At 47.6% G+C, this 24,686-nt stretch overlaps 1 protein-coding gene across 8 annotated transcripts in view; it reads left to right on the top strand.

The window, feature by feature from the left end:
* The first annotated feature begins 642 nt into the window (after positions 1–642).
* EBF2 (EBF transcription factor 2) overlaps positions 643–24,686 on the top strand; it is a 200,905-nt gene continuing 176,861 nt past the window's right edge. For 7 of the 8 annotated variants that reach the window (XM_054716793.1, XM_054716795.1, XM_054716792.1 and 4 more), the window contains exons 1-6: positions 643–817; positions 3,262–3,418; positions 4,387–4,450; positions 4,754–4,809; positions 5,291–5,364; positions 11,643–11,711. In XM_054716793.1, the coding sequence (XP_054572768.1) occupies positions 687–817; positions 3,262–3,418; positions 4,387–4,450; positions 4,754–4,809; positions 5,291–5,364; positions 11,643–11,711 (551 nt within the window). In that variant the 5' untranslated portion in view covers positions 643–686. The remainder of the gene's footprint in view (positions 818–3,261; positions 3,419–4,386; positions 4,451–4,753; positions 4,810–5,290; positions 5,365–11,642; positions 11,712–24,686) is intronic. The other variant, XM_054716794.1, reaches the window with a different exon arrangement.

A 24,686-nucleotide genomic window follows, 5' to 3' on the forward strand; every position in this document is an offset into this window, starting at 1 on the left:
GCGCGGCGCGCGCCGCCGGAGGACGTCGCCCGGCCTGCCCAGCGCTGGCCAATCCCGAGCGTCCATGCAAATGAGGCTCCTTATCGGGCCGCGGCTCCGCCTCCCGCGGCCAGGGCCGTAGTAACCCATTCATGGGGCCCTTGCGCGGCGGCAGCCCGGCTCCGAGGTGCTCGCAGCCACCGCCTCCTCTCCGCTCCGGGTCTTCCCCTTCTTTTTACAACTGATCCTGCTGGGAATTTTTTTTTTTCTTTCCTAAATTGCAGCGGTGGGGGGGGAGCCGGGAGGGTGGGGGACCAGGAGGAAAGGGAGAGATTAGGCAGTCATCAATCTCCTCCTGTTTCTCCCAGAACAGGTGATGCTTCTAAATTGTGATCACTTTCTGGAGGCAGCGCTGCCGCTGGAAGGATGCGTGCGACCTAGGACAGAGGACCCGAGGTGGCAGATCTGAACTTGTGGAGGATAAAACCTAAACTTTGACTGCACCAATCCGCACCTCACGCGTGAAGCAAAGGACGGGTTATCTTTTTTTTTTTTTTTTTCAAGAGAGACTCAAACTTCAGTACTTGGTCCCTTTTTTTTTTTTTTTTTTTGGATTGCTTTGGAGGAAACCGTTCGGTGGCAACGTTGGGAGCAGTAAGGACAGTGTGGTAACTCTTATTTTTAAAGAGACAGATCACACTTTTTAAATGTTTGGGATTCAAGATACTTTAGGAAGAGGGCCAGCTCTGAAAGAGAAATCACTGAGCGCCGAGATGGATTCGGTCAGGTCCTGGGTCCGGAATGTCGGCGTGGTGGACGCCAATGTCGCGGCGCAGAGGTAACCAGACGGTCGCACAATTATTATGCTCTCAAAGTCTCTAGCTCGTTCGCTCTCCCACCGTCTCTGTGTTTCTCCGTCCCCCCCTCCTCCCGCTCGCTCGCTCTGTCTCTTTCTCTCTCCCCCGCATCTGTCGCCCTGGCCCCGCGCGCTGGGGCTCGCCCCGGGGCACGCAGGTCGCTGCAGTCTGGGGAACACTCACCCCGCAGCTAATACCGGGGTTTCTGAACCGCCTGGGTCGTGGTGTGTCTCCCCCGCTCCTTCCCCACGTTTTGGGAGGAAAAATGAACCAAGTAGCATCCTACGCCTCGCAGCTCGCTCCCTAGCCCCGCGCGGAGGGGCCGGTCTGGAGTGGAGCTCGAGGACCGGAGCTGGCAGGGTCGGCCGCGGGAGAGCCGGCTTCCCCGCGGGTGCCGGTTCCGCACAGCCGCCTGCGAGCGCCTCTCCTGCCGCATCCAGCCCGGCGATTCCTGGAGGCGCCGCTTCGGCCGCATCTTGCCCGGCGATTCCGGGAGGCCGGGAGCCTAGCGGGCAGATGGCGGCGGTGGCGAGAGGAGCCGGACAGACCGGATCAGCTTCCCGGGAAGGCAAAGCGGCTCGCAGCTCGGGGTGGGCGGGGGGCTGGCTGGAGGGTCCGGGCGCAGAGATAGAACGGTGGGCCAGAAGTATCGAGGCGGGGCGAGGGGAAAGAAGAAATCCGAGAGAAAAAGGCGAAGGAGTAACCGTAGAAGGAACTGCTGGAGAAGGAAGGCGAGGAGAGGAGCTGGCCGCCAACGCTGGGCATCGCCAACCTCTAGTGTTGCTGCTCCCAGGAGCTGAGAGTTTCCAAGCGTCCGCGTGCTGAGATGGGTGAACGCCTGGTCTGGAGGGCCACCCCGGGAAGACATTCCGGTTCCCCTCCCTCATCATCACTGCTGCGCTGGAATCGGTGGTCCCCACGTCCTTGTCTGCAAGAGAAAGACACCTTACCCCAAGGAGCCCACGACCTTCTTCCCACGACTCCAGCCTCCCCATCCACTCTCCTGGCCACCCCCTCTACGCCCCGACGTGTCGCCTAGAAATTCCTCCTTTCTTAGCAGGCCACGGCTCCTGGTGTCCCGGGTAGAGCGAACCAGCTGCCGCCCTTGGAGGAGAGGAAGCAACACTCGCACCGCTCTGCTCCGGAGCCGGGGCGGAGGCGGCTCCCTCCCTCGCGTCCAAGCCCGCGGCCCCGCGGCAGCCGCTCTCCGCCGCCGCCGCCGTCTGGGCTCGCGGGGCCGCGGGGCCGAGGGAAAGCAGGCAGCTCCGCACAGCCGTGCGTCCTTAGTCCAGCTCCTTAAAGACACCACCCTACCTTCCTCCTGTCCTCGGATCAAACACTCACTGAAATGGGAGCAGGCAGCCGGAGCGGGGTCTCCCGGGGAAGTGTTCCGCCCTTCAAAGGAGGGAGACGCGCTCGCGCCCTGGGGCGGGAGGCCCGCCGAGCCCAGCGCCGCGGGGCAGCTGCGGCCGTCTGCGCGCGCGGCCCGGCTCCCGACGAATGGTATCCGGCGGCCAGTGCGTTCTCGGCCGGCGCCGGTCGGCAGGGAGAGGTGTGTGCACACACTCAGTGCCCTCCGGGGAGCCCCTCGGGCCCTCCAAAAAGGGTTTCGCGGTCCGCGGGTTTGGCTGGCGCCGCCCGCACACGCGGCCGGAACGGGGCTGCCCTGGGCCCCAGGCGAGGACTTTGTCTGCCCCCGTCCTCACCTTCTGGCTCCTCCAAGCTTAGCAGTTTGGGAGGCGGGTCCCCGGGATCAGGTCGCTCCGGTGGCCCGCGCTCCTTAGGGCTGGCTTCGGGGATGCCGCCCGGCCCTGGTGCTTGGCAGCTTTTCGGAAGAGCGAGGGAAACAGGAGGCGAGGCCTCTCCCTGTCGGACCCAGGCGTGGGCTCTGGGCTGCCTGCGGGCCTGAGGGTTCTCACCGGCCTTTCCGAGAGCGCTGGCGTGTGTGTGTGTGTGTGTGTGTGTGTGTGTGTGTGTGTGTGTGTGGAGGGTTATGGGCAGTAGCACTCGCACAGGTAGCTCTAGAAAAGATAACGGAAAAGGGTCACGTCTTTAGAAGTAAGGAGGCGCGTATTCCCCAAACCCTGGGCCCAGCTCCGACGTTTGACCCATTCGGCGGCCCCCGCCACCCACCGGATGAGATAGATGAGGGCGGCCGGGCAGGACCAGAGTGGGGCCCGCCTGGGGCTCCTCCGGGCTCCCCTAGAGGCCGGACAGTGCGCCCCGGCCCGCGCTCAGCCCCTGCGACTCCTCTCAAGAGTCTCCTTCCTCCTCGGAAGCCGATTTGAAAAGGGGGCTGAGGGCCCGGAACTCTTGACCTGGGCCCGGCCCCTGAGCCGCGGCCGTGGCGCGCGGGCGCGTGGGGTAACCTCGTGTCCTTCTCTCCTCCCGCGCCCGCCGTCCCGTCCCGCGTGCCTCCCCGCAGCGGAGTCGCCCTGTCCCGCGCGCACTTTGAGAAGCAGCCGCCCTCCAACCTGCGGAAGTCCAACTTCTTCCACTTCGTGCTGGCGCTCTACGACAGGCAGGGGCAGCCGGTGGAGATCGAGCGCACGGCCTTCGTGGACTTCGTGGAGAACGACAAGGTAAGCGGAGGCCCCTTCCCCGCCGGCCCGGTCACCGCCTCCTTGCCAAGCGCTAGGATTCCATCTGTCACAGCGTCAGGGACGGGAAAGCGGGGCTTCTCACTCGCAGCCTCTCCATCAGTCGCTTTCCCCACACCTCGCGCCCCGCCGCCGCCGGTGCGCTGCCGGCTGCGGGGCTGGTGGCTCCGGGGCATGAGCAGAACCTGGTGCTGCACAGACCGCAGCCAGCGCCCCCTCCCAGGAGAGGGCAGTTTAAAGGTATCCCCGGCCCCGCTGCCTGCTCCGGGGGATGTTGGTGATGCTACACCTGCTGGTTCCTGCCGAGCGGGTGGGTACCCGGTGGAACCCAGAGCGGCCGGCCCCCCTCGCTGCCACTGCTCTCCCACTCTGGCTCCCTGCGCACCGCTCCCCACCCGGGCCGGGCTGGGGACTGCCTTTGATCTCAGAGGAAGCCCAGGTGAGACGCAGGGAAAGTCTCTGGCTCTCGGAGCCGCGGTCTCCTCAGCTGCACGATGGGAGCTTCAGCAGGCGCCCCAGAGGTCCCTCCAGCGCCTGGCCCGTCCCTGCAGCTCTGGCCGGAGGCGCTGGGCCTGTGGGGCAGGGCCAAGGTAGCTCTTACATAGGACAGACCCCTTCCCCTTTGGCTAAGGGAACTTGCAACTTCCTCGGGGCAGCTGGGTGGGCTGGGTGGGGACTGGTTGGGCCTCAGAGGGTCGCACTCCTGAGGATATTTCTAAGGGAGAGAGACAGAGGCTTGGAGAGGGTCAAGTGGCGGGGCCTTGGCGAGGTTTGGCGGTGGTCCTTCAGCAGAAGCTCCTGCCCTTTGACCCGGGGCTGAGCTGGAGTCGTCAAAGCGGCCTGGTGGAGGGGTGAAAGGCCGCGGGAGGCGGTGTAGGGACTCGCTCTCTCCTCTTTCCCTCATCCGGGGGCTCCAAAGCAAGGGATTCCATCACCGCCTGTCTTTGTAGGAACAAGGCAACGAGAAGACCAACAATGGCACCCACTACAAGTTACAGCTCCTCTATAGCAACGGTGAGCGCCCCCCTCCCTCTGTGTCCAGGTGCCACACAGGCCCCTTCAAGGAAAGCAGTTGACCTTTGTCCAGGTGGCTTGCAGGCAGTCTCGGGGGTCTCGGGAGAGCAGGGTTTGGGGAGGCTCGGTCAGGGCCCTGGGGATGGGGAGGGTGGGGGTGGAGGGTGGTCTTTGCCCCCAGGACCTTTCAGCCTGCGGGCAGCCCTGGGCAGCTTCCTGGGCCTGGGCCTACAGCAGGGACCGTTGGGGGTTCCCCAGGAGAAGCTCCTGGGCCCTTACGGTGTGCCCATCGCCTCCCCACAGGTGTCCGCACGGAGCAGGACCTGTACGTCAGGCTCATTGACTCGGTCACTAAGCAGGTGAGCCCCGCCGTCCACTGGGCTCCTCCTCTGCAGGGCCCCCTCCGACCTCCCCCCACCTTTCCCTGACCTGCCCCCACCCTCCACCCGTTCCTGGGTCAGACTTCACATGCCCTTGAACATCAACTCGCACCTTGTTCGCTATGAACAAAAAATTCCCCCTCTCTCCTCAAAGGTTCTGTTTCTTTCTGGGTGGGGAAGTGAGCAAAGTGGTGAAGGGAGAAAGCAATTATTGGGAGAGTCGGTTCCCCAAACATTGCCTTTTGCAAGAAATACGTTCCCGCGGGGCAAACTTGTCTATGATTATTTCGCTTGAGTTAGTCAGGCCACAGCTTGGGGTCTGTGCTTCCCGTGGGCACAACTAATGAAGTGGTGGGCAGAGAGAGAGGGAGACGGATTCTGTGCTGGCTCTCAAGTCCCCTTTTCCTTGTTTCCTCACTCCCCTCACACCTTCCCTTCTTGCCCTTGCCTCCTTCCGCAGCCCATAGCTTACGAGGGACAAAATAAGAATCCGGAAATGTGCCGAGTTCTCCTGACACACGAAGTCATGTGCAGGTAAGAGCTGCTTTGACCCGCGGGCTTTGCCAGCACGCTGGGCAGGGGAACGGGCCTCTGCGCTCAGGGACGCCCCCCACAGCGATGTGCAGGAGTGACGGTGCGCAGGGAGGGAGGCCGAGTCACTAGAACTTCTCTTTACTCAAGGCCAGATTCTCAGAGCATCTCGGAAAGGACACCAGAACCACGCAGGATTCCGTCCCCAGGCGTCTGGGAAGTTTTCTCCCTCCGCCCTGGACAGTTTCTGTTGTCCAGCCGCCGGTGGCAGCTCAGGGAGGCACGGGCAGCCCCCAGCCAAGTTTGGAATGGGGGCTTCCCTACACCAGGCTCACTCCCACCGGTCTGGCAAGCTCGGGGTAGATTTCCAAGTAGGGGTCACACGTTCAAGATCAAAGCACTGAAGACTCGCAGGCTGGGCAAGGACCACCAGAGAGTCCAGCAGCCCATTTCCGGGGCACCCCGCCTGAGGCACGTGTATATGATGCCAAAGCGTTTTCTTCTTCCATGATGTTGCTTCTCCAGCGATTTCTCATGTCCGAGGAGTTTCTTAGGTGAGGAGGAACCATGGGGAGAAATATCGGAGGGGTTCACCCCCCATGATGGGAGGGGTGGGAGAGGACCCCATCCAGGAGAGCTGGGTTTGGAGCAACAGCTGGGTTCTCATGGCTAAGTTGTGAGAGGAATTTCTCCCGGCTAAGTTGTGTGCTGGAATTTCTGCACCTTTCCCCATCTTCTTGCAGAGACGGATCCATTCCATGTTGAGTCTTCTGCTTGATGAGAAGAAAATAAAACAATTAGAAGAAATTCACCCACACACTTTTTCTTTTAACAAATGTTTATTGAGTTCCTAGTTGTTTTTTTTCAGGTGTTGAGGATCCCTTAGCGAAGGAGAGTTTTCCATCAAAAGGAAACTCTGGGAAGTGGTGGTGATTTTACTCTAAAAACGTAAATGTTTGTTACACACACGTTTTTTTCTTCCTCCAAAATTTCTGATCCGAGAGAAAGCCTCAATGCTTCCTCGCCGCGCGATTGCTTCTGTAAATGTCTTCCAACTTCCAGACTTGCCAGTTTGGGGTAATTGGAGGCCGTGGCTGAGGTAGCCCGGACTGTTTTATGGTCAGCTTCTGGCAGTGCTGTCTCCCTCACACCCCAGTCAGGAAGAAACATAACCATTTGACATGTTTGTTTTGGTTTTGACCAAGTATTAGAAAAACAAACTTTGCCAAATGCAAGATTGAGCTCTGCCAGAGCGGAGGGGTCCTGGCTTCCTTGCCTGAGTAGCTGGGTGAGGCACAGGGCGTTGGAGTAAGCAGACACCCACTTCGTCATCCCAGGGCCCCTTCCTAGATCCATTTAGAAAGAAAATACAATTGCAAGATGAACTTGCATGTAATAACTGGACTAACTAGTCAGAACACTGATTCAGGTGGCTAATTGACGGGTGCTTTTTAATTTCTCTCTATACTTTTAAATGTCTTTGTTTGGAGAGATTATCTTCTTAAAAGAAAAGGAAGCCCCAAATTGGCCCGTTGTCTGATGAATTATACCTCTCATTTTAAAGAATACTTGCACGCCCCATCCAGTGGTATTTAAAGCTGACATTTTTATTTTTAAGCCCAATCAAATCCTCCTCATTTTATGCTGTTTAAGTAGCAGCATCAATTTTTAAAGCCTCTAGTTTAGTCTGCATTAGTAACACAATATAAAAATTTAATGTACTGTAACTTCTCTGTATTTGAGACCTGGGAAGAGATGCTCGCTACTTTTTTTCCTAACTAAAATTTAAAGCAAATATTAATTAATGGGTAAATAAATGATCCATTGGATGGGTACTGTTTTGGTGTGTGTGTGTGTGTGTGTGTGTGTGTAGACGAACCAGGGTAGTAACAAATGTTGGATGCAATGTGTCAGTCTGAGCTGACTGATTCTGCAGTTAGGGAGAAAAAAGTTCCTTCTCCCACATTTTAAGAGTCAGTTATAGCAGTCAGTGACTGAGGGATGATTCAGATGCCCAGTTCTCAATGGTTCGGGCACCCGGTTTCATTTGTGGGGTGAGTGTTTTGGGGTTTACCTGGGAATTTCCCTGCATGGTTTTATGTTTTGTAATCTGTAGTCAAAAAAAGCCCGTACATGAGCGTTTAGCTTTGAGGAAGGAAACGATATTGATATCGTTAAGAATAACTTTTTTTCTCCCTTCTCCAACTGTTTCTGCTCCCTTCTTCCCTGCTTTAGTCCATTTTGACAATTATTAGCGAGGAGAAATCTAGTTGTTATGTCGCTGCCAGCCACCCCTGCCCTCAGATGCTCAGAGGGTTAAAAGATATTATAATTTGAACAGAAGTCGTCTCCAGGCCTACAGCTGGCTAATAACAGAGTTGTATTGAGTGCGAGCAAACCCCACAGCTGTGACTTTTCGCCACAAGGCGCAGGCTAGACAGGGCCCTAATCAGATGGGCCAGCCGGGCAGTGGGGCCAGTGTCTTTATCGGCCAGATGGTGTGAATTTAGACACTTTTGTTATGCAATCGCAGGGAGGAGTTGGGGAGAAGAAAACAAAACAAAAGCCACCATGCTGTGCGCTTATTTGAGTTTGAAATTAGAGACAGATTTTTGAAAGTTGAGGGTTGAATTTTAAAAACCATTTCGGAGGGGAAAGGGCACATCCACTTGTCTTGAGCAGGAGTTTGGCTGACTGGACACCCTGGGTCCATGGCCGGGCCTTTTCTCCTCCAGCACCCCTCCCACCTCCCCCGGCCCCTTTCTTTCCCCTTTCCTGAAAAATTCAGGGAAGATTCAGGATTGGGATAACATTTCTCATTTCCCCCAACCCCTATCCCCAACTTGTTTTTGTTTGTTTGTTTTGTTTTTTTCTCTTTCCCTCTCAAGATTCCATGAAAAGATAGGGAGGATGAAAGAGGCCTGTTAACGAATTGAGAGTATTTCAGGTAAAAGGTTCTCCAAATAAGTGCTAGAATAAAATAAACCAAGCCAAGCCAAACAGAGGGATAGAGGAAGAGCTTTCATTTTTATTCATTAGGAAAAAGGGGCACTTCTGAGCCTCTCCGTGGTAGTTAGGACCACATTCTTAACCTAGGGCCAAGTTCAGTTCCCTCTTCTCTTTGTTCAATTCCCCCCCCTCTTCTCTTCCTTTTCTTTCTTTCTTTCTTTCTTCTTTCTTTCTTTCTTTCTTTCTTTCTTTCTTTCTTTTTTTTTTTTATAGTCTTGTTCACTGAACAAGACCTTCAGACTTACAGACTTGCTTGCTGGGAAATAACCCTAACAGCCTCTTTAGCTAAAGAAGCTGAACTTGAAGTTTGTTATCTGTGCAATTCAGGGACCCAGTTCCTTCTCTCAACTATCCACACACCTGGGCCCAGAGCGATTGTGTAGGGAATGTGGTTCATGAATGTCCTCCACTCTCCACTCTCCACTCCCCTTTGCTTGTCTTAATATTCTGGCGTGATGACCGAATGCCATTTAAGCAGCCAAATGAAGAATAACTAGGACATCTTGATGAGAATTTTTTCTTTAAAAAAGGAAAGAAAAAGAAAATTAGCTTTGGCTAACCCGGAGAAATTCTAAGAAGGGCTCTAATGGGGCAAATACAGTCCACTCCTATTATTTTTATACCTTTATTTTTATAGTGCAACAGCCAAGTAACTGCCTTCTACATCTTTTCTGTGCTATTAACATTAGAGATTATACTTAAATATGTGACTGTTGGAAAAGAGAAGATTGGGTCCTGAAATCTCTCTGCATTTTCTTTAAATATCATTTCCTTCCCCGAGCCGAATCCCCACATTGTATTACACTGGCACCAGGCTTACATTTTTATCTGTTTTCTTTTCCTCCAGAGAAACTCCCCATGGAAAGCAGCTGAATTCAGCTGAGCAATTTTGCAAACTTACTCAGCCTCCTCGAAATCATCCCCTCTCAAACTAAACAGATTGGCACGTTCTAGCAGCGTGCGCTCTTGGAATTAAATTGTGCACGGCATCAAACACACATTTGGGTTAGGTTGACATGCTGGTGATGTCAAAGGGGAGTCGAGGTAGAAGGCTTTAGGTAACTAGCATGGATGGGGCTTTTGAAATTGTGTGGCTAAGGAAAAAGGTTTGCCTGAACTGCAAAGGTATGCCATTGACAGAAGCCCCTTTGCAGAAGGAGAGGTGGGAGACAGAAATGGGTGGGGGCAGGAGTTGGGAAGAAAGACACAAGCTCTGGGAGGGGGGAGAGCAGCTGGTCAGCATTTTTAGTTGGTGTTAATCTTGGGATGGACTGAAATTTTAAAAGTTGAGACCTAACATAATTTCAAAGGCAAAATATTGTTTCCGAAATTCCCAGGGGCCAGCTCTGGTACTTAAGAAAGTTGAGACACTTTTTCTTTTACTTCTGACTAATGTGATTACATTTCTTAAAACCTCATTGCGCCCATTTAGTGAAAGTTATTTTTTTGGCATCTTTCAAGTATATTCTACTTTTTGAGAATGGTAAAATTATTCACTAAACAATCCGCATGCCCCTGCCCGAGAGAGATGGATTTAAAAAGTTGTAAAGTAGTTCTTTGTTTGTTTGTTGGTTTGTTGGTAATTCTGTGGAGGATCCGAGGTGGTGAAAGCACTGCAGAGAATCAGACAGTGAATTTACCCCTGGGCTGTGCTAGGCCTTTGAGTTCCTGCTGCCACGTGGCTTCCCTCTTTTCCTTACCCTGTCATCACTTTTGGAGGGTGCTCAGGGAATCCCATAGCCTCCTGGACTTCTTATACTAGAAGGAACTCTGGACATAATCTAGCCCAACATTTTAATTTTATATATAGGGAGGCAAACCCCAGAGGGGTTAAAGAGATTAGACTAAATTCAGGCAGCTGGTTTGGGACAGAGCTGGGTTAGGCGCCAGAGCCCTGATTCCCACGTTAACATTTGTTCTATTGGGCCATACCAACCTTAAGCTACAGAGGAACTATCAGGGAAGGACCGCACTTACCTGTAATTTTATTATTGCTAAGCCTTATTAGACATAGTCTCCAACCAGTGGGGACGATAATGCTTTTCTTTTCTTTTTATTTTTTTTAAAAATATATTTTATTGATTTTTTACAGAGAGGAAGGGAGAGGGATAGAGAGTTAGAAACATGGATGAGAGAGAAACATCGATCAGCTGCCTCCTGCACACCCCCTACTGGATATGTGCCCACAACCAAGGTACATGCCCTTGACTGGAATAGAACCTGGGACCCTTAAGTCCGCAGGCTGACGCTCTATCCACTGAGCCAAACTGGTCAGGGCGATAATGCTTTTCATATAAGCCCTGTCAGGGTGATAGTCAGTGCTGGGCCATGTGCTGGAGTGAGCTGAGAGGTATTCAGAAGTCTGTGGTCTTGACAAGCACACTAGGGCAACTCAAGGAGGTAGTGTTCCATTGCTTCTCCACCACCAAGCCGCCTTCGCCCTTTTTACATTTGTCTAGCTCTCCCCTGCAGGGCCCTTTGCTTGGAGTGCTTTACTTCTGCAAAGTCAAAGGACCTTCTGAGTACTTCCTACCTATTGCAATTGTTCTAGGACCTCTTCTTTCTCCTGTGCATTCTCCAGCATCATCCAAGTGCAAGTTTTGGGAGGGAGTGTTTTCAAGATGGGAACTGTGCATCCAGCCCATTTCTGTTCCATGACGTGGTGAAAAGGATTGGAGCTATAACTTTACAGCTCCCTGCCTCATTCTCTTCCAATTTTAAAACACACACCATAGTTCTGCTCTTCCTCCTTCATATTTAGAAAAGGATGGAAATGGATGAAGGCATAAATGTTTATAAAGTACACTGAGTTTTCTGGAGAAAGATGTTATGTAAATAAGGCTGATAAAAATCCAGGTAGCTATTTTATACATTTTCCTTTCCCTTCTTTCTCTAAATATTTGTTAAGACACAAAGATCTAAAATATATAGTCATTAAAATCATTCAACACTGAGCTGGAAATAACCTTATAGATTTTTAAATCCAGCTGTCCATGGTTCAGATTACAAAAACGATTCTTGGGAAAATTGTGATTTGCTAAGAATTACCCGGTTTATAAGTCACAGAGTGAGAATTTAATGAGTGTCTCTGGGCTTCAAGTTCACTATTGTTTTTAAACATGGCCATAAATTCTGCTCTCAAGCAGCTGAGAGTGAAGAGGCTACCCAGGACATACTAATTTTTGTGAACGTTCCTACATTGTATGCTTATTGTTTTTTTAATTGCTTTTAACAAATTTCTTTTACTTTTTTGGTTCCTTCCCCATCTACAGTCGATGCTGTGAAAAGAAAAGCTGTGGAAACCGAAATGAGACTCCTTCAGACCCTGTCATCATCGACAGGTAGGGGGAAAAAGTGATTTAAAAAAAAATCATTTCCTTTATGAATCTCAACGCTGAGCACTGATCACTTGGGCTTTGCTGTAAGGTTGGTTTCATGTTACCTTCAAGGCATTGAACGCTAGTTCAACATGCATTTTCTTGTTCTGGTTGGCCTTTCTTGGAAGAAGTCAGAACCTTCCTTTTTGAACTTATGTCTCTAAATCTACCTGGATTCTTTCCCAGGTGCACTTGCTTCAGCCTACTAGGGAGGGCATGGATGGTAGGAGATGCCATCTCTCCTGTCTGGCAGGGCAGAACCTCAATCAGTTTGCTGAAGGAGGCAATGTATCCCAAGTGAAGTGGCAAGCCCTGTATGGTTCTCAGTGATTGCTGCTGGGCTTGACGACTTCCAGTTTAGATTACGGTTTAGGGGATTATGACAAGCTCTCTATTGCGTTGAGGGAGATTCCTTTCTACCGCAGAGGATTGCATTCTGGGTCCCGTGTTATATTCAGAGTGGATAAGATTCTCTGGGACAAGATGCTAATTCATTGAAATGTGAGTTAGGCATCCTCAGCTGTCTGTTTTTGTGATTGGAAACAGAACTTATAAACCAATGAAGAAATACCAAATTAACTTCCAGCAATCATGTAATTTTTAAGAAATCCCATATTCCCACCCCTAATTTTTTCTCTTTCATTAAAAAACGGAATAATTCCCTATTGCTTCTTTCTTTGGGTTTTCGTGTTTCTAGCCAGGTCCTGAAATGGATTGGAGAGACCACAGTCTCCAAAGTTGTTATTCCAATATCCCAGTGAATCCTCAGTTGGGAGAATGGAACCTCTGGCATTCTTCCCAGAAACCCAGCTTGGTTTCTTCGTGGAAAGTATAGCATAGTCCTAGGAACGAGGGGGCTGGAGTTCTGATTCTGTCCTAGCTTCTGACCTTGGACAAAGCACTCGGCACTTCTGTTCTTTAATGGTACAGTGGGAGAAGAGTTGGAGGGTACTGCCTGCTTCTGTAGGCTTCAGGAAGCCAGAAAGAGCCATGACAGTTCTGCAGTCTTCTCTGAGATGCTTGGGAGAGGATGACAGGCAGGCTTAAAATGTTTGCCAGATGTGTATGGTCACTGCCATCTTAGGAGGTTCAGGTGAGACCAATATTAAGGAGCTGTATAGATTTTTTTCCCCCTGAAAGTGCATAGAAGCTTACATTTAAAGAGTTGTAAGAGCTCTTTGGAGTCAGCCATCTTTCCCATTTACTAGAGGAAGAGACTGAACCCAGGAATGGTGACATGTCTTGCCCATGTTCGCACAGCTGGTTGGAGCAGAGCTGGCTCTAAAGAAACAGTTATCCTTACCTCCTCTCACTGCCACAAGCACCTTCTCCCAGCCCTCTCTGTCCTAACTTATGTGAGTTGGGTGTGCTGATTGCATGGGACGTCCATTCCCAGCTTCCCAGGATGGCCTTGGGATCCTCTGGGGGAGTTTGAAGGATATAAGAGTAGCCTGGACACAAATCCAGTCCTTCCAGCGTGTACCCCGAGCTTTCTAATCTTCATGTAGTCTTTTCCACGAACTTTTGCTGTCCTTTTAGGAAGGCACTCTAACCTCCTCCTCATTGTTACATCTTTTCTTGCAATAAACACCCCTTAGATCAGCTTTAGAAATATTGGCAAACCTGTAAATGCTCACCTGCATCTTGCATCTCGTAAGCACACATCCTAATGACTCTGAGCTTAGCAGCAGCTCTTCCTGCAAGAAACAACATAGACCTGTACTCACGGATAAAGCTGAATATGCTGTGTTTTCTCCCTATGCAATACACATGTTACAGATACAAAAAAAAAAAGTAGTCTTTTTGCATTTATGGGAGAAAATATTTTCATATTTGGTGCCTTTGTTGTTGGTGCTAGAATGCCTTAAATTCTTCTGAGGAGGTGGAAACTGCATCTTGGCTGCTGTATTATGGAGCTTTATGTGACTGTGGCACTTACTTTTACTGTCCTATGCACAATAAAACAGCCCAGTGACGTCTCGGCATCACTTGAAATATGTGTTACTTCCGAAATGTTTTGTGTCCACACATAACATGCGAAAGGGCACTGTAAATTGACCAGTACCAGGTTTTTAGAGAAAGCATTTTATCACAAACAGACGCATTTATTTGTTTTGCTCATTGTAGGTCTTTTGTTGGAAGAGGTTCTTCCTTCACCAGAATCTTGTTTTATTGCTGTTGAATGTCTTTTCGGTGTGCCTTCGCCTTCTTCCCTTCATTTGTGGAAGCAAAAGTGGATGCAGCCAGGTTTCCATTTGTTGAAGGAGGGATGGGTGTCATGAGAGCTTTGGCTGAGCTGTGCAGCCAGTCCCTGGATTCAACGCCTACTGACTTGGAGATGTCGAGATCACCCATGAACACCAAATGGGTGCAAAGTAGTCTATTTTGGATTTTCTCTGCGTAAACATAGGACTCTCTTCTTTGCCCTTGTTCCTACAATGCCAGCTAATTATCTCCTCCCCCTCCTGGCTCAGTCTGGCCAGATGCAGTTAATTTACACTGCCTCTCCCTGAGTTTTCTCACACAACAGGCACGCTCCACTCTGGCCCCAGGGAACTTTATTCCCCAGAATTGTGCCTGTTTGGGGGAGGGGATGAGAAGGCTCAAGAGTGGTTCCCCAACTTTTCATCACCCAAGACTTCTTTATTTTTTCCCTTGGTGAATCCGGAGTTTTGCAAAATTTTGCCTGCCAAAATGCAGTTAGCAAGTGCTAATTTAGTTGTAAATCCATTTTTATTAATCGAAGACATGTACTAGAATGGGAAGGAAGAATCTCATCCCAGAAATGCCCTTGATCTCATCAATGACAGACCAGAGTTTTTGGTCCTGGTGAGACATGATATGTCATGTTACCCACTGACATGATAGACTTCCAGCTCAGCCAGAAAACAACTTGACCTTTCACTTAGCCTGTGTGACCACATCCTGAGCAGATAGTCAGTTTCTAACAGGCTGCTTGAAATATTAAAAAAAATAGCTTTTGCTACCGTGTGGCCCCTTAATTGAATATTATTGGATTTTACAATAGGATGCCCCCATAGAGACTTAGTTCTCCCTTTCCTAAGACTTAGCCCCAAACTAGGAATTCTTTTTCCCCACTAAATTACTCCCTGACTGATCTCTCTAAAAACATAAATTTAAATTTCAGTTGTCTTTTCAGCGTGCTTTTGTGAACTCTTGGGCAGCCACACCCCTCTCCCAAAAGCCAGGCCAGCAGCACTTGCTGTGAATCATAGCCTTGAGCAGAGTCTTTCTTCTACATAAACCAGAGGCCTGGTGCACAAAATTCGTGTGTGGGTACGGTCCCTAGGCCTGGCCTGCGATCAGGGCCATCTTCCCCAGCTGCCCGCAGCTGCCCTCCCCCTGCCACCATCCACCCCTGGTTCCCCCTTCACCATTGGGTGATTGGTGTCTGATGGCCAGGGGGAAGGGACCAAGAGGTTGGCTGTTCCCGCCCGCTTGCTGGCCCCTCCCCCGCAGTGGCTGGCCATCAGGCGATTGGAGCCTGCCAGCCAGGGAAAGGGATCAAGAGGTGGTCAGTGTGCCTCATAGTGACTGGTCAAGCGGTCGTTCTGGTCATTCTTCCGTTAGGGTCAATTTGCATATTACCCTTTTATTATATAGGATATGTGTGTGCATAAACGGGGGGCGGAGGGGGGGGGGACTTATTAACTTTTAGTGTAAAATTCCAAAGTCCCTATCTGGAGAAAACTCAACAAAATAGAACAGACCAAAACAAAAACAACAATGAAAACAGAATCCTTACTGTGGTGATCCACCTAAATCTAACCCATAAAGACCTGTGTGTGGTAAATTTAACAAAAGGCTCACACTGATGTACATTTTGTGGTTTCAGAGGGAAGCTCTAATTCAACCTTTTTTTCATGGGTTGTACTAGCTCAAACCCTCTTCTCTCTCTGGAATCTTCTGCATCTCTACAGACTCTCTGGGACTAGGAAAACCTGGTGGTCCCTGGGAAGAGGACTGCAAGGACAATCTCATTGATGTGAGGCGGGAAAAAGTGCTTATGGTTTCTGTACTTGCAGCCCCATTACAAGTCAGATGGGCAGGCAGGGCAGTATTTCTTTTTGAATCTTTGAAGGCTACCCCTGCCCATGTGCACAGTGGTAGTATATTTTCTATTAAAAGAGTAGTTCCAACCTATTTTTCACATGCTACATATCCCAGTCTTTTGCCTTGGGACATGGGTCTCCTATATTTCTAAGCTCTGCTCCCATGGGGGCCATTTTAAGTACTGATGTGTTTTTGTTCATTTTCTTTTTCAAGAAGCCAAATAAACAACAGAATAACTCTCATTCAAAAGGTTTACTCAGAAATGTCCGGTGTTTAGTTGCCCATGAGGGGTTTTCCTGATATTATCTTCCTCTTTTTAAAAAAATTAATTGTGGTAAAATACACACAACATAAAATTGGCCATCTTAACCAAGTGTTCAGTTCAGAGCTATTAAATATATGCACATTGTGGTGCAACCACCACCATCCATCCATCTCTATTCTCTTCATCTTGCAAAACTGAAACTCTGTCACCATTAAACCACAACTCCTCATTCCCCCTTCTTCCCAGCCTCTGGCAACCACCATTCTACTTTCAGCTTCTGTGAATTTGACTCCTCTAAATATCACATGTAAATGGAGCCATGTAGTATTTGTCCTCTTATGACAGGCTTATTTCACTTAGCATCATATCCTCCAAGGTTCCTCCATGTTGTAGCATGGGTCAGAATTTGGCCACTGTGAATAATGTTGCTATGAGCATGGGTAGACAAATGTCTCTCTGCTTTCATTTTTTTTTTTTGTATATGCCCAGAAGTGGAATTGTTGGATCATATGGTGGTCTGAGGAACTGCCACTGCCATAGTGTTTCCATTGTGGCTACACCATTTTATATTCTCACCAACAGTGCAGGTTCTAATTCCTCTACAGATCCACATTACTTGCTATTTTCCTGTTTTTAGGTTGTTGTTGTTTATTTTTTACTAGAGGCCCGGTGCATGAAATTCGTGCATGGGGGGGGGTGTCCCTCAGCCCAGCTTGCACCCTCTCCAATCTGGGACCCCTCAAGGGATGTCCGACTGCCCATTTAGGTCCAGTGGGATCGGGCCTAAACAGGCAGTCAGACATCCCTCTCACAATCCAGGACTGCTGGCTCCCAACTGCTCACCTACCTGCCTTCCTGATTACCCCTAACCGCTTCTGCCTGCCAGCCTGATCACCCCCTAACCACTCCCCTGCCAGCCTGATTGATGTCTAACTGATCCCCTGCCAGCCTGTTTGCCCCCAACTTCCCTCATCTGCTGGCCTGGTCACCCCTAACTGCCCTCCCCTGCAGGCTTGATCGCCCCCAACTGCCCTCCCTTGCAGGCCTGGTCCCTCCCAACTGCCCTCCCCTGCTGGCCATCTTGTAGTGGCCATCTTGTGTCCACATGGGGGCAGCCATCTTTGACCACATGGGGGCAGCCATCTTGTGTGTTGGAGCGATGGTCAATCTGCATATTACTCTTTTATTAGATAGGGTAGTTACCGTCCTAATGGGTATGACTCTTTTTTTAGATGACGTTTTCTCCTGCTGTCATGTTGGTAGGCATCTCCACCTGATGCTTTCCCCTCTGGTCCAAGCTTCTTGTGTATGTCCCCCTGCCATCTAGCTCATCCTCTTCCTGCCTTTCTCTGCTTCACCAACTACCTTGTCCTGCGGGCTTGAATCCTCTTCCTTCTGGGTCATTCCTCTCTCCAGTGTGTCACTTAACCCCAGGAAGAGTTATTTGTGCGATGGGAAATTCTGGAAAATAACTGTGCAGAGTAAAGCCCTGACTGACTTTAGATGCATTAATCCTGAACACTGGCGTTTTTCTTTTTGTTGATTTATCAAATGAGATCTACATTAATCTGTTCTTGATTTGTGGCATAAATTCTGCTTGTAACCCCACTGTCTCTTCCAGCGTTGAAGCAGTATTTGGATAGTACCAAGGTTGTGGTGAGATTTACGTCCACAAAGCCCAGCAGATTCTTGCCATTGTAGGCCGCTCAGGCTGGTTTTCATTCCTATTCATTCCCTTTCCCCAGAAATTGACAAGTCAGATATATTAGTAATGACATCTCCTGAACGAAGAATTCTATCTCTGAGGAGGATGGATAAGACCAGTACTCAACATTTACCTAACATTTTAATTGGCATTTATTGTATGCTGGGCATTGTGATAAGAAATTTGTATGAGATAATCTTAATTAATCTTCAATGGTTGAGAAAATTCTCATTTTTACAGAGGAAAAAATAAGTCTCAAGGAGTTAGGTAATTTGGCCAAAGTCACATGGCCAGTTTCAGTGGTGAAATTGGCGTGTAGCCAATGGGTGGAAGTTGCAGAGAAGAAAAAGCTTTCCAGAATGTAGAGTTGTTGAAGAAGGGCAAGACCTGGTGAGCATGGTCTAGAACTGTGGTCGGCAAACTGCGGCTTGCGAGCCACATGCGGATCTTTGGCCCCTTGAGTGTGGCTCTTCCACAAAATACCACGGCCTGGGCGAGTCTATTTTGAAGAAGTGGTGTTAGAAGAAGTTTAAGTTTAAAAAATTTGGCTCTCAAAAGAAATTTCAATCGTTGTACTGTTGATATTTGGCTCTGTTGACTAGTGAGTTTGCCGACCACTGGCTAGAAGAACTCCCGACAGGGACATGAGAGAGGGGTCTGTTCTTTGGGAAGTGGTGTGTGCCATTTGTCCCCAGAGTGTCATTTACTCTGAGACTGTACAAGCCACATTCAACTGTGTGACAGTTGAAATATCAGTTCCCAGTGTGACAGAGAGGCATCACGGTGTAGTAGAAATGGCCCTGGACTAGGTTCAAGACACCTGCCCTGGCCCCAGATCATTCACTAACTAGCTCCTAATGCTGCACAGGTTGGAGCTGCCTCATGGGCCCTCCGATTCCCTGTCTACAAATGAAGTGCTTTGGATTAATGGGTGATCTTAACACTACTTTCCAGCTCTAAATTCTCTGATTCTAGCTGAGGGCCCAGGTTTGGGTGTCAGGCATGCTAATTCATCATCCTTGCTCATCAATAATTTACGGAACCTATTAATATGTGCCTCCTCTGCCCAGACTCCCCATCTTCAGTGAAGGGGAGCCCAGTGCTGTGAAGAGTCTACAAAAGCCTGGCCCCAGGCAATTTCCTTTCTTTTCTTTTTAGTGAAAATTCCATTCCCATAGGGAAGGTTTAGATTTTCTCACTGAAAACACAAATTATCTATCCAAAGTGAATGCATCATTCTTTCATATTCTCTTTCCTTTCTTTTCTGGTAAAACCTTTGCTAGTTTCTTAGTCATTTCAAGGAGACACGGGTATAGGAGAAAGGACTCTTCTACTTGCTGGTGAAGAAAAAAATGTCCCTTTGGGTTGAAGTACTTCACTGGGTGACAGCCTGAGCTGAGTGGTCAAAACAAGATGGAACTCCTTTGAGAAAAGGACTCTCCTTTTTTCTGATTAAAGAGGTGGTGCTGATAAGTTATGATGTTCACTTCTGTGGTTGGGTTAGTTTTTAAGAATTACAGTTACTCTACTGAACCAGTCTTCCTAAACTCACAAAGCTTTTGGATTTGAAACAAACTAACTTAGTCATCTATACATTGGTTCACACCATCATTCATCGATTTAGTAATTTTTTTTCTGTGTTCAGTTATTAAGCAAATATTTCTGAACTTCTGCTACTGACAGACAGCCAGGGAACAGAACAGGTATGGCTCCTATTCCTATGGAGTTGACAACTTAAAAAAATCATACAAAGAAATATGTTTTTACAAACTGTGATAAGAGTTCTGAAGACTAGGTAAGTGGACCATAGACAGGTTCCAGCTTTCTAGTTCTTCTCTGTGAATCCAAACAGAATCAAAATGTTTGTTCCATTAAACAGACCTTGAATATTTCATCTTCTCTCTCTTTGTACACACCATTTATTTCTATCTGGAATATCCAACCCAAACTCTCTGCCAGTATATCTCATATCCCTTTTTAAAGGCCTCGTTCTGATTTTATCTTCTCAAAGATATTCATATTTTTTTTTTTAAAAAAAACATTAGTGTTTTTTTAAAATCTTAACCCGAGGATATGTTTTTTTAAAATTGATTTTTAGACAGAGAGGAAGGGAGCAAGAGAGAGAAACATCAATGTGAGAGAGAAACAGTGATCAGGTTGGCTCTCATACACGTCCTGATCAGGGATCAAACCCACAACCTAGGTGTGTGCCCTGACCAGGAATCAAACCCACAACCTTTTGGTGAATGAGATGATGCTCCAACCAACTGAGTCCTCTGGCCAGGGTAAGATATCTATTTTTGTAGCCAAAGTCTTTTCACTTGATGCTTGTCACATGTGCTTGCTCTGATTAGGATGTATGGGTATTAGTTTTGTTTGTTTGTTTTTACTTATTTGGACTTGCCTTACATTCCCAACTATATTGTAATTCTTGAATGTTTGATACTACAGGTCATTTAAGTGGACTCTAATATTTATTAACTATGTGATAATTGAGTTGTTATAGCAATACTTTAATGTATGTAAGGTGCCCACATAGTGCATGATGGAATAGATGCTTTCAAAAAATCATAACAATTATTATTCTGTATCTCCCCCAGTGTCTGCCCAGTGGCTTGGGTAATTACAGGTACTCAGAAAATATAAGTTGGCAGATTAATCTCAGACTGCCAAGCATCAAAGAGTTTGGATAACTGAGTCCTTTGCCAGTTCATATAGGACCTTTTCTGTAACTACTTGTTTTGTTTTTTGTTGTCATTGTTGTTAATCCTCACCCAAGGATATTTTTTCCCCAATGATTTTTAGATGATTTTTAGAGAGAGTGGAATGGAGGGGGAGAGACAGAGAGAAACATTGATGTAGGGAGACACATAGATTGGTTGTTTCATGCATAAGCCCTGACCAGGGATCAAGCCTGCAACCAAGGTATGCCCTTGACTGGAATAGAACTTGCTACCCTTCAGTCCAAGGGCTGATGCTCTAACCACTGAGCACTGGCTAGGGCTATAACTACTTTTTTTAACAACTGCTTGGGATCATACTCCCCAGTGGCAAGTAGGTATAAAATAACACCAAGAACAGATATTTAGGGTTGGAAGGCAGAATGAATCTATTTAGTCACTCAATATTAATTTTTTATATGTTTTCTTTTTTAAATTGATTTCAGAAAGAGGAAGGAGAAAAGAGAGAAAGAAACATCAATGATGAGAAAGAAACATCGATTGGCTGCCTCTTGCACATCTCCTACTGGGGATGGAGCCCGAAACCTGGGCATGTGCACTGATGGGGAATCAAACCATGACCTCCTGGTTCCTGGGTTGATGCTCAACCCCTGAGCCACACTAGCCAGGCACTCAGTATTTACTGAGGACCTATTATGTTATGGACTTTGCAAGATGCTCTTAGAGATAATAAGATTGAATAGGCACAAAGCTTTCTCATCAAGAGCTTATAGTTCAGTTGGAAAACCAGAGGGTATGCCAAAATAAGTGCAATGCACTGTAAAATGTGTCATAAAAGAGGTAAAGAGAAAAATTCTGGAAGATCTGAAGTGGGCAGATGCTTTTAATCTAAGAAGAGGTGTATAGGGTGATGGCTGTAACTTGGACATACACAGCTGAGGTCAAAGGGCATTCTAGGAGCAGGAAGGTGTGGAGGAAAATGCATGTGGAAAGGAAAGGATTTTCTAAATCTGCTTGCAGTTTTAGAAGTGCATGGATATATGTGAAGGGGGAATAGAAGTTGGAAAGATTATCTGGATTCTGATTTTGGGAGACTTTACATGCCCATACAAAAGCATTTTGACCTTGTTTTGTTTGTGATGGGGAGACATCAAAGGGTTTTGAGTAGTGAAATTTCATGGTCAGGTCAGTATTTTGGAGAGAGAACTTTGAGGATGAATTGGAAAATGGAGAACAGAATTAGAGGAAACTATTAGGAAGAAGTTACAATAGTTCATGAATGCTTTTCTTTTCTTTCTTTTTTTTTTTTTTTTGGCACTTTTGGGAATTTATCAGTTTATATGCCAAAATTTGGACATTATTTCCATCACCCTATACTACCAGGAACTGGGAAGATGGGCACAGATGTCAAATTTTGTGACTTCCTGTAAAAATATCCCAGTTTCTGAACTAGTTTCTTTTAACTTCTTTTGAATATGTCCTTTCCTACCACCACCAGTGGTTGGGATGTTTTCCCGGCCAAATACAGTTGCTGGAGGTGAAAGGCCCATTTTCTCACTTCTCCATAGCCCACTTCCTTCCTCTAATACACTCACCACTCTAAAGCTTTTGCTGATGTTGCCACTTGTCCCCATGAGTACGCGTCCTTTGTTCACTGGAAAGCTCAGATCCTTTGCAAAGAACTGCTGTTGTACCATCTGGCAATCTGTGAATTTTTTAGTAGCCTGGATGTTTATGAGAAAGGAGAAACTCAGAAGGCAGAATCCAAGTAGTTCTTGGATTTACAAGTAGTTCTTTAAAAAAAAAAAGAGAGAAAAGACCAAATCTGGTTCACTTTTTCTAGCATTCTCTCATTCAGAATGCTTGTGTTGATTTCTCTGGATTAATTCCCAATGAAAATCAGAGGGCCAACTGGATGTATGGGATTACTCAGAACAGATGATGGTATGCTTCAACTTCCAGCTTCTTCCTAATAAAATTGTGTGATGTGATTAAATAGCAGATTTGCCAGGAAGTGGACGAGTCAAGAGGAGAGTAAGCACAGTGCTCTGAAATTGTGCTATGCTGGAAATAAGAAGTAGATATTTGTTTCTGGGAAAGGTAACTCTTTCTAGAATTATGTGGCTGGCTTTCTGGGGAACAGAAGACACAGAGCTTGGGAAAGATTGATAAGACTATGTGTTCATCAGAGAGAACCTTCTAGAACAGTCATTTTCTTTCTATTTCTATTTGAGCAAACGGGGATGGATAAGTTCTTCTAGGCTTATTTTTGATGTGGCCAAGAGGCTAAAAGACAAGTGGTTGGGAAATAGGACACATATCCCAAGTTACCCAGAGATGACTTATAGATTTAGGGTTCTACCCACTAAAACTTGACTAGATTATGTCTTGATTGTAAGAATAGTTCTTTGTTGCTTTGTTCTTCACATTTATCTAGAATTGCAATCTGAAGGAGCATTTGATTAGAGAGGAAAGTGGTTGGGTGACAAAGAGGTTCAAAGCAAGTCAGGCAGACCAGACCCAAATCTACAAGGAGTCAGCATTTTATCAGTCTGGACCAGGTAATCTATTAAATGAATGTCCTCCACGAAGTTTGGTTCTAAACTCAGTCTCCAGTGAAGGCAAACTTTCCCAGATCCCTCAAGACCACCAGGAAGCCAGACGTGGGGAGAAAGGCTGCAAATGCTCCCACATAACAGGAGCTTTTGGGAAGGAAATAAGGGAGAAATTCCTAATCCCACTGATATGATGGCAGGAATGGAAGAATTTGCAGGGATGGAACCACTGGGTTCAGGCCAGCTCTGTGAGGTTAACACCTCCGTATTTTATGGCCTATAGTATGCCAGGACTTTTAAAAAAGAGAACTCACAAAAGGGCGGTATGTTCAGGGCCACTGTACCTCTGAATGCTGTTACCCACAGGTAATCCCTCCAGTGAAGCCTTGAGGTGGGTCGCTATGGAGACAAAAGGATATCTTTTTTGTTTGTTTGCATGGGACATTTTCCTGATTAATTTAAAGCTATGCACAGGACGCATTTTAGTTATCCAGTGGGGCTGTCAACCCACATTTCAGGTGAGAACACACAGTTGAAGAGGGGTCATGTCAAAGACCCAAATGGGATTAGAAACAAGATCTCTAGTTCCCAGGACAAAACTAAGATGATCTATGCAGGTAAGGGGCAGGATAAAAGGTAGCAGTCACATCGAATATGTTGTTGCCGAATTGCAAAGCTTCCCCTCCTCTTTTTTATTGATTTTTAGAGACAGAGACAGGAAAGGAGAGAGAGAAACATAGATTTGTTGTTCCAAATGAATTTATGCATTCATTAATTAATCCTTGTTTTTTTGTTTGTTTTGCTAATCCTTACCTGAGGATAGTTTGCAATTGATTTTTAGACAGAGTGGAAGGGCGGGGGAGAGACAGAGAAAGAAACATCGATGTGAGATGTTTCTCTCCCACATGAGTCCCGACCAGGGCCGGGATTGAACCCAGGACCCGTCACTCCCTGGGCCGACACTCTATTCACTGAGCCAAACTGGCTAGAGCCATTGGTTGATTCTTGCATGTGCCCTGACAGGGGATTGAACCCATAATCTTGGTGTGTGGGGACAAAGCTCAAACCAACTGAGCTACCTGGCCAGGGTTGAACTCCTGACGGGACTGCTGCCTGTGCCAGGGGTCACGCTGATAGGCTTTTACTTCACAGTAAGCTGCAGTTTTGTACACAGCCAGTTTCTCCTGTGGAAAGGCTTTGTCTTACTTCAGAAGTAAGGGTGTACATTGCACACAGATTTATGACATGTGGGTTGAGTCCTTGAAGTGGCTGTTCTTCCTGTAGTGTGATAATGACTGTAGTAAAATCTGGCTTCAGATCTGGGTTTGACTGGTCTTGGCCCACGCATGCATGCATTCACCCATTCATTCATTCTCATGGATCTGGCAAATAAAATTATAGGATGCCCAGTTAAATTTAAATATCACATAAACACGAATAATTCTTTTTAGTATAAGTGTGTTCCAGTTAAATATGAATTCCTGATAAACAACAAATACATTTTTTCAGGAGAAGGCTTTCCCATACAATATTTGGGATATACTTACACTGAGAAAATTATTTGTCGTCAGTTTGACGGGGCCATCCTGTATTTTATCTGAAAACCCTCTCTGAATCCTGGTTTCTTATCTGAAGAATAGGAAGCCAGGGCTGCCTCAG

This window comes from Eptesicus fuscus, chromosome 6 (genome assembly GCF_027574615.1).
Source record: "Eptesicus fuscus isolate TK198812 chromosome 6, DD_ASM_mEF_20220401, whole genome shotgun sequence".
NCBI classification, from domain to species: domain Eukaryota; kingdom Metazoa; phylum Chordata; class Mammalia; order Chiroptera; family Vespertilionidae; genus Eptesicus; species Eptesicus fuscus.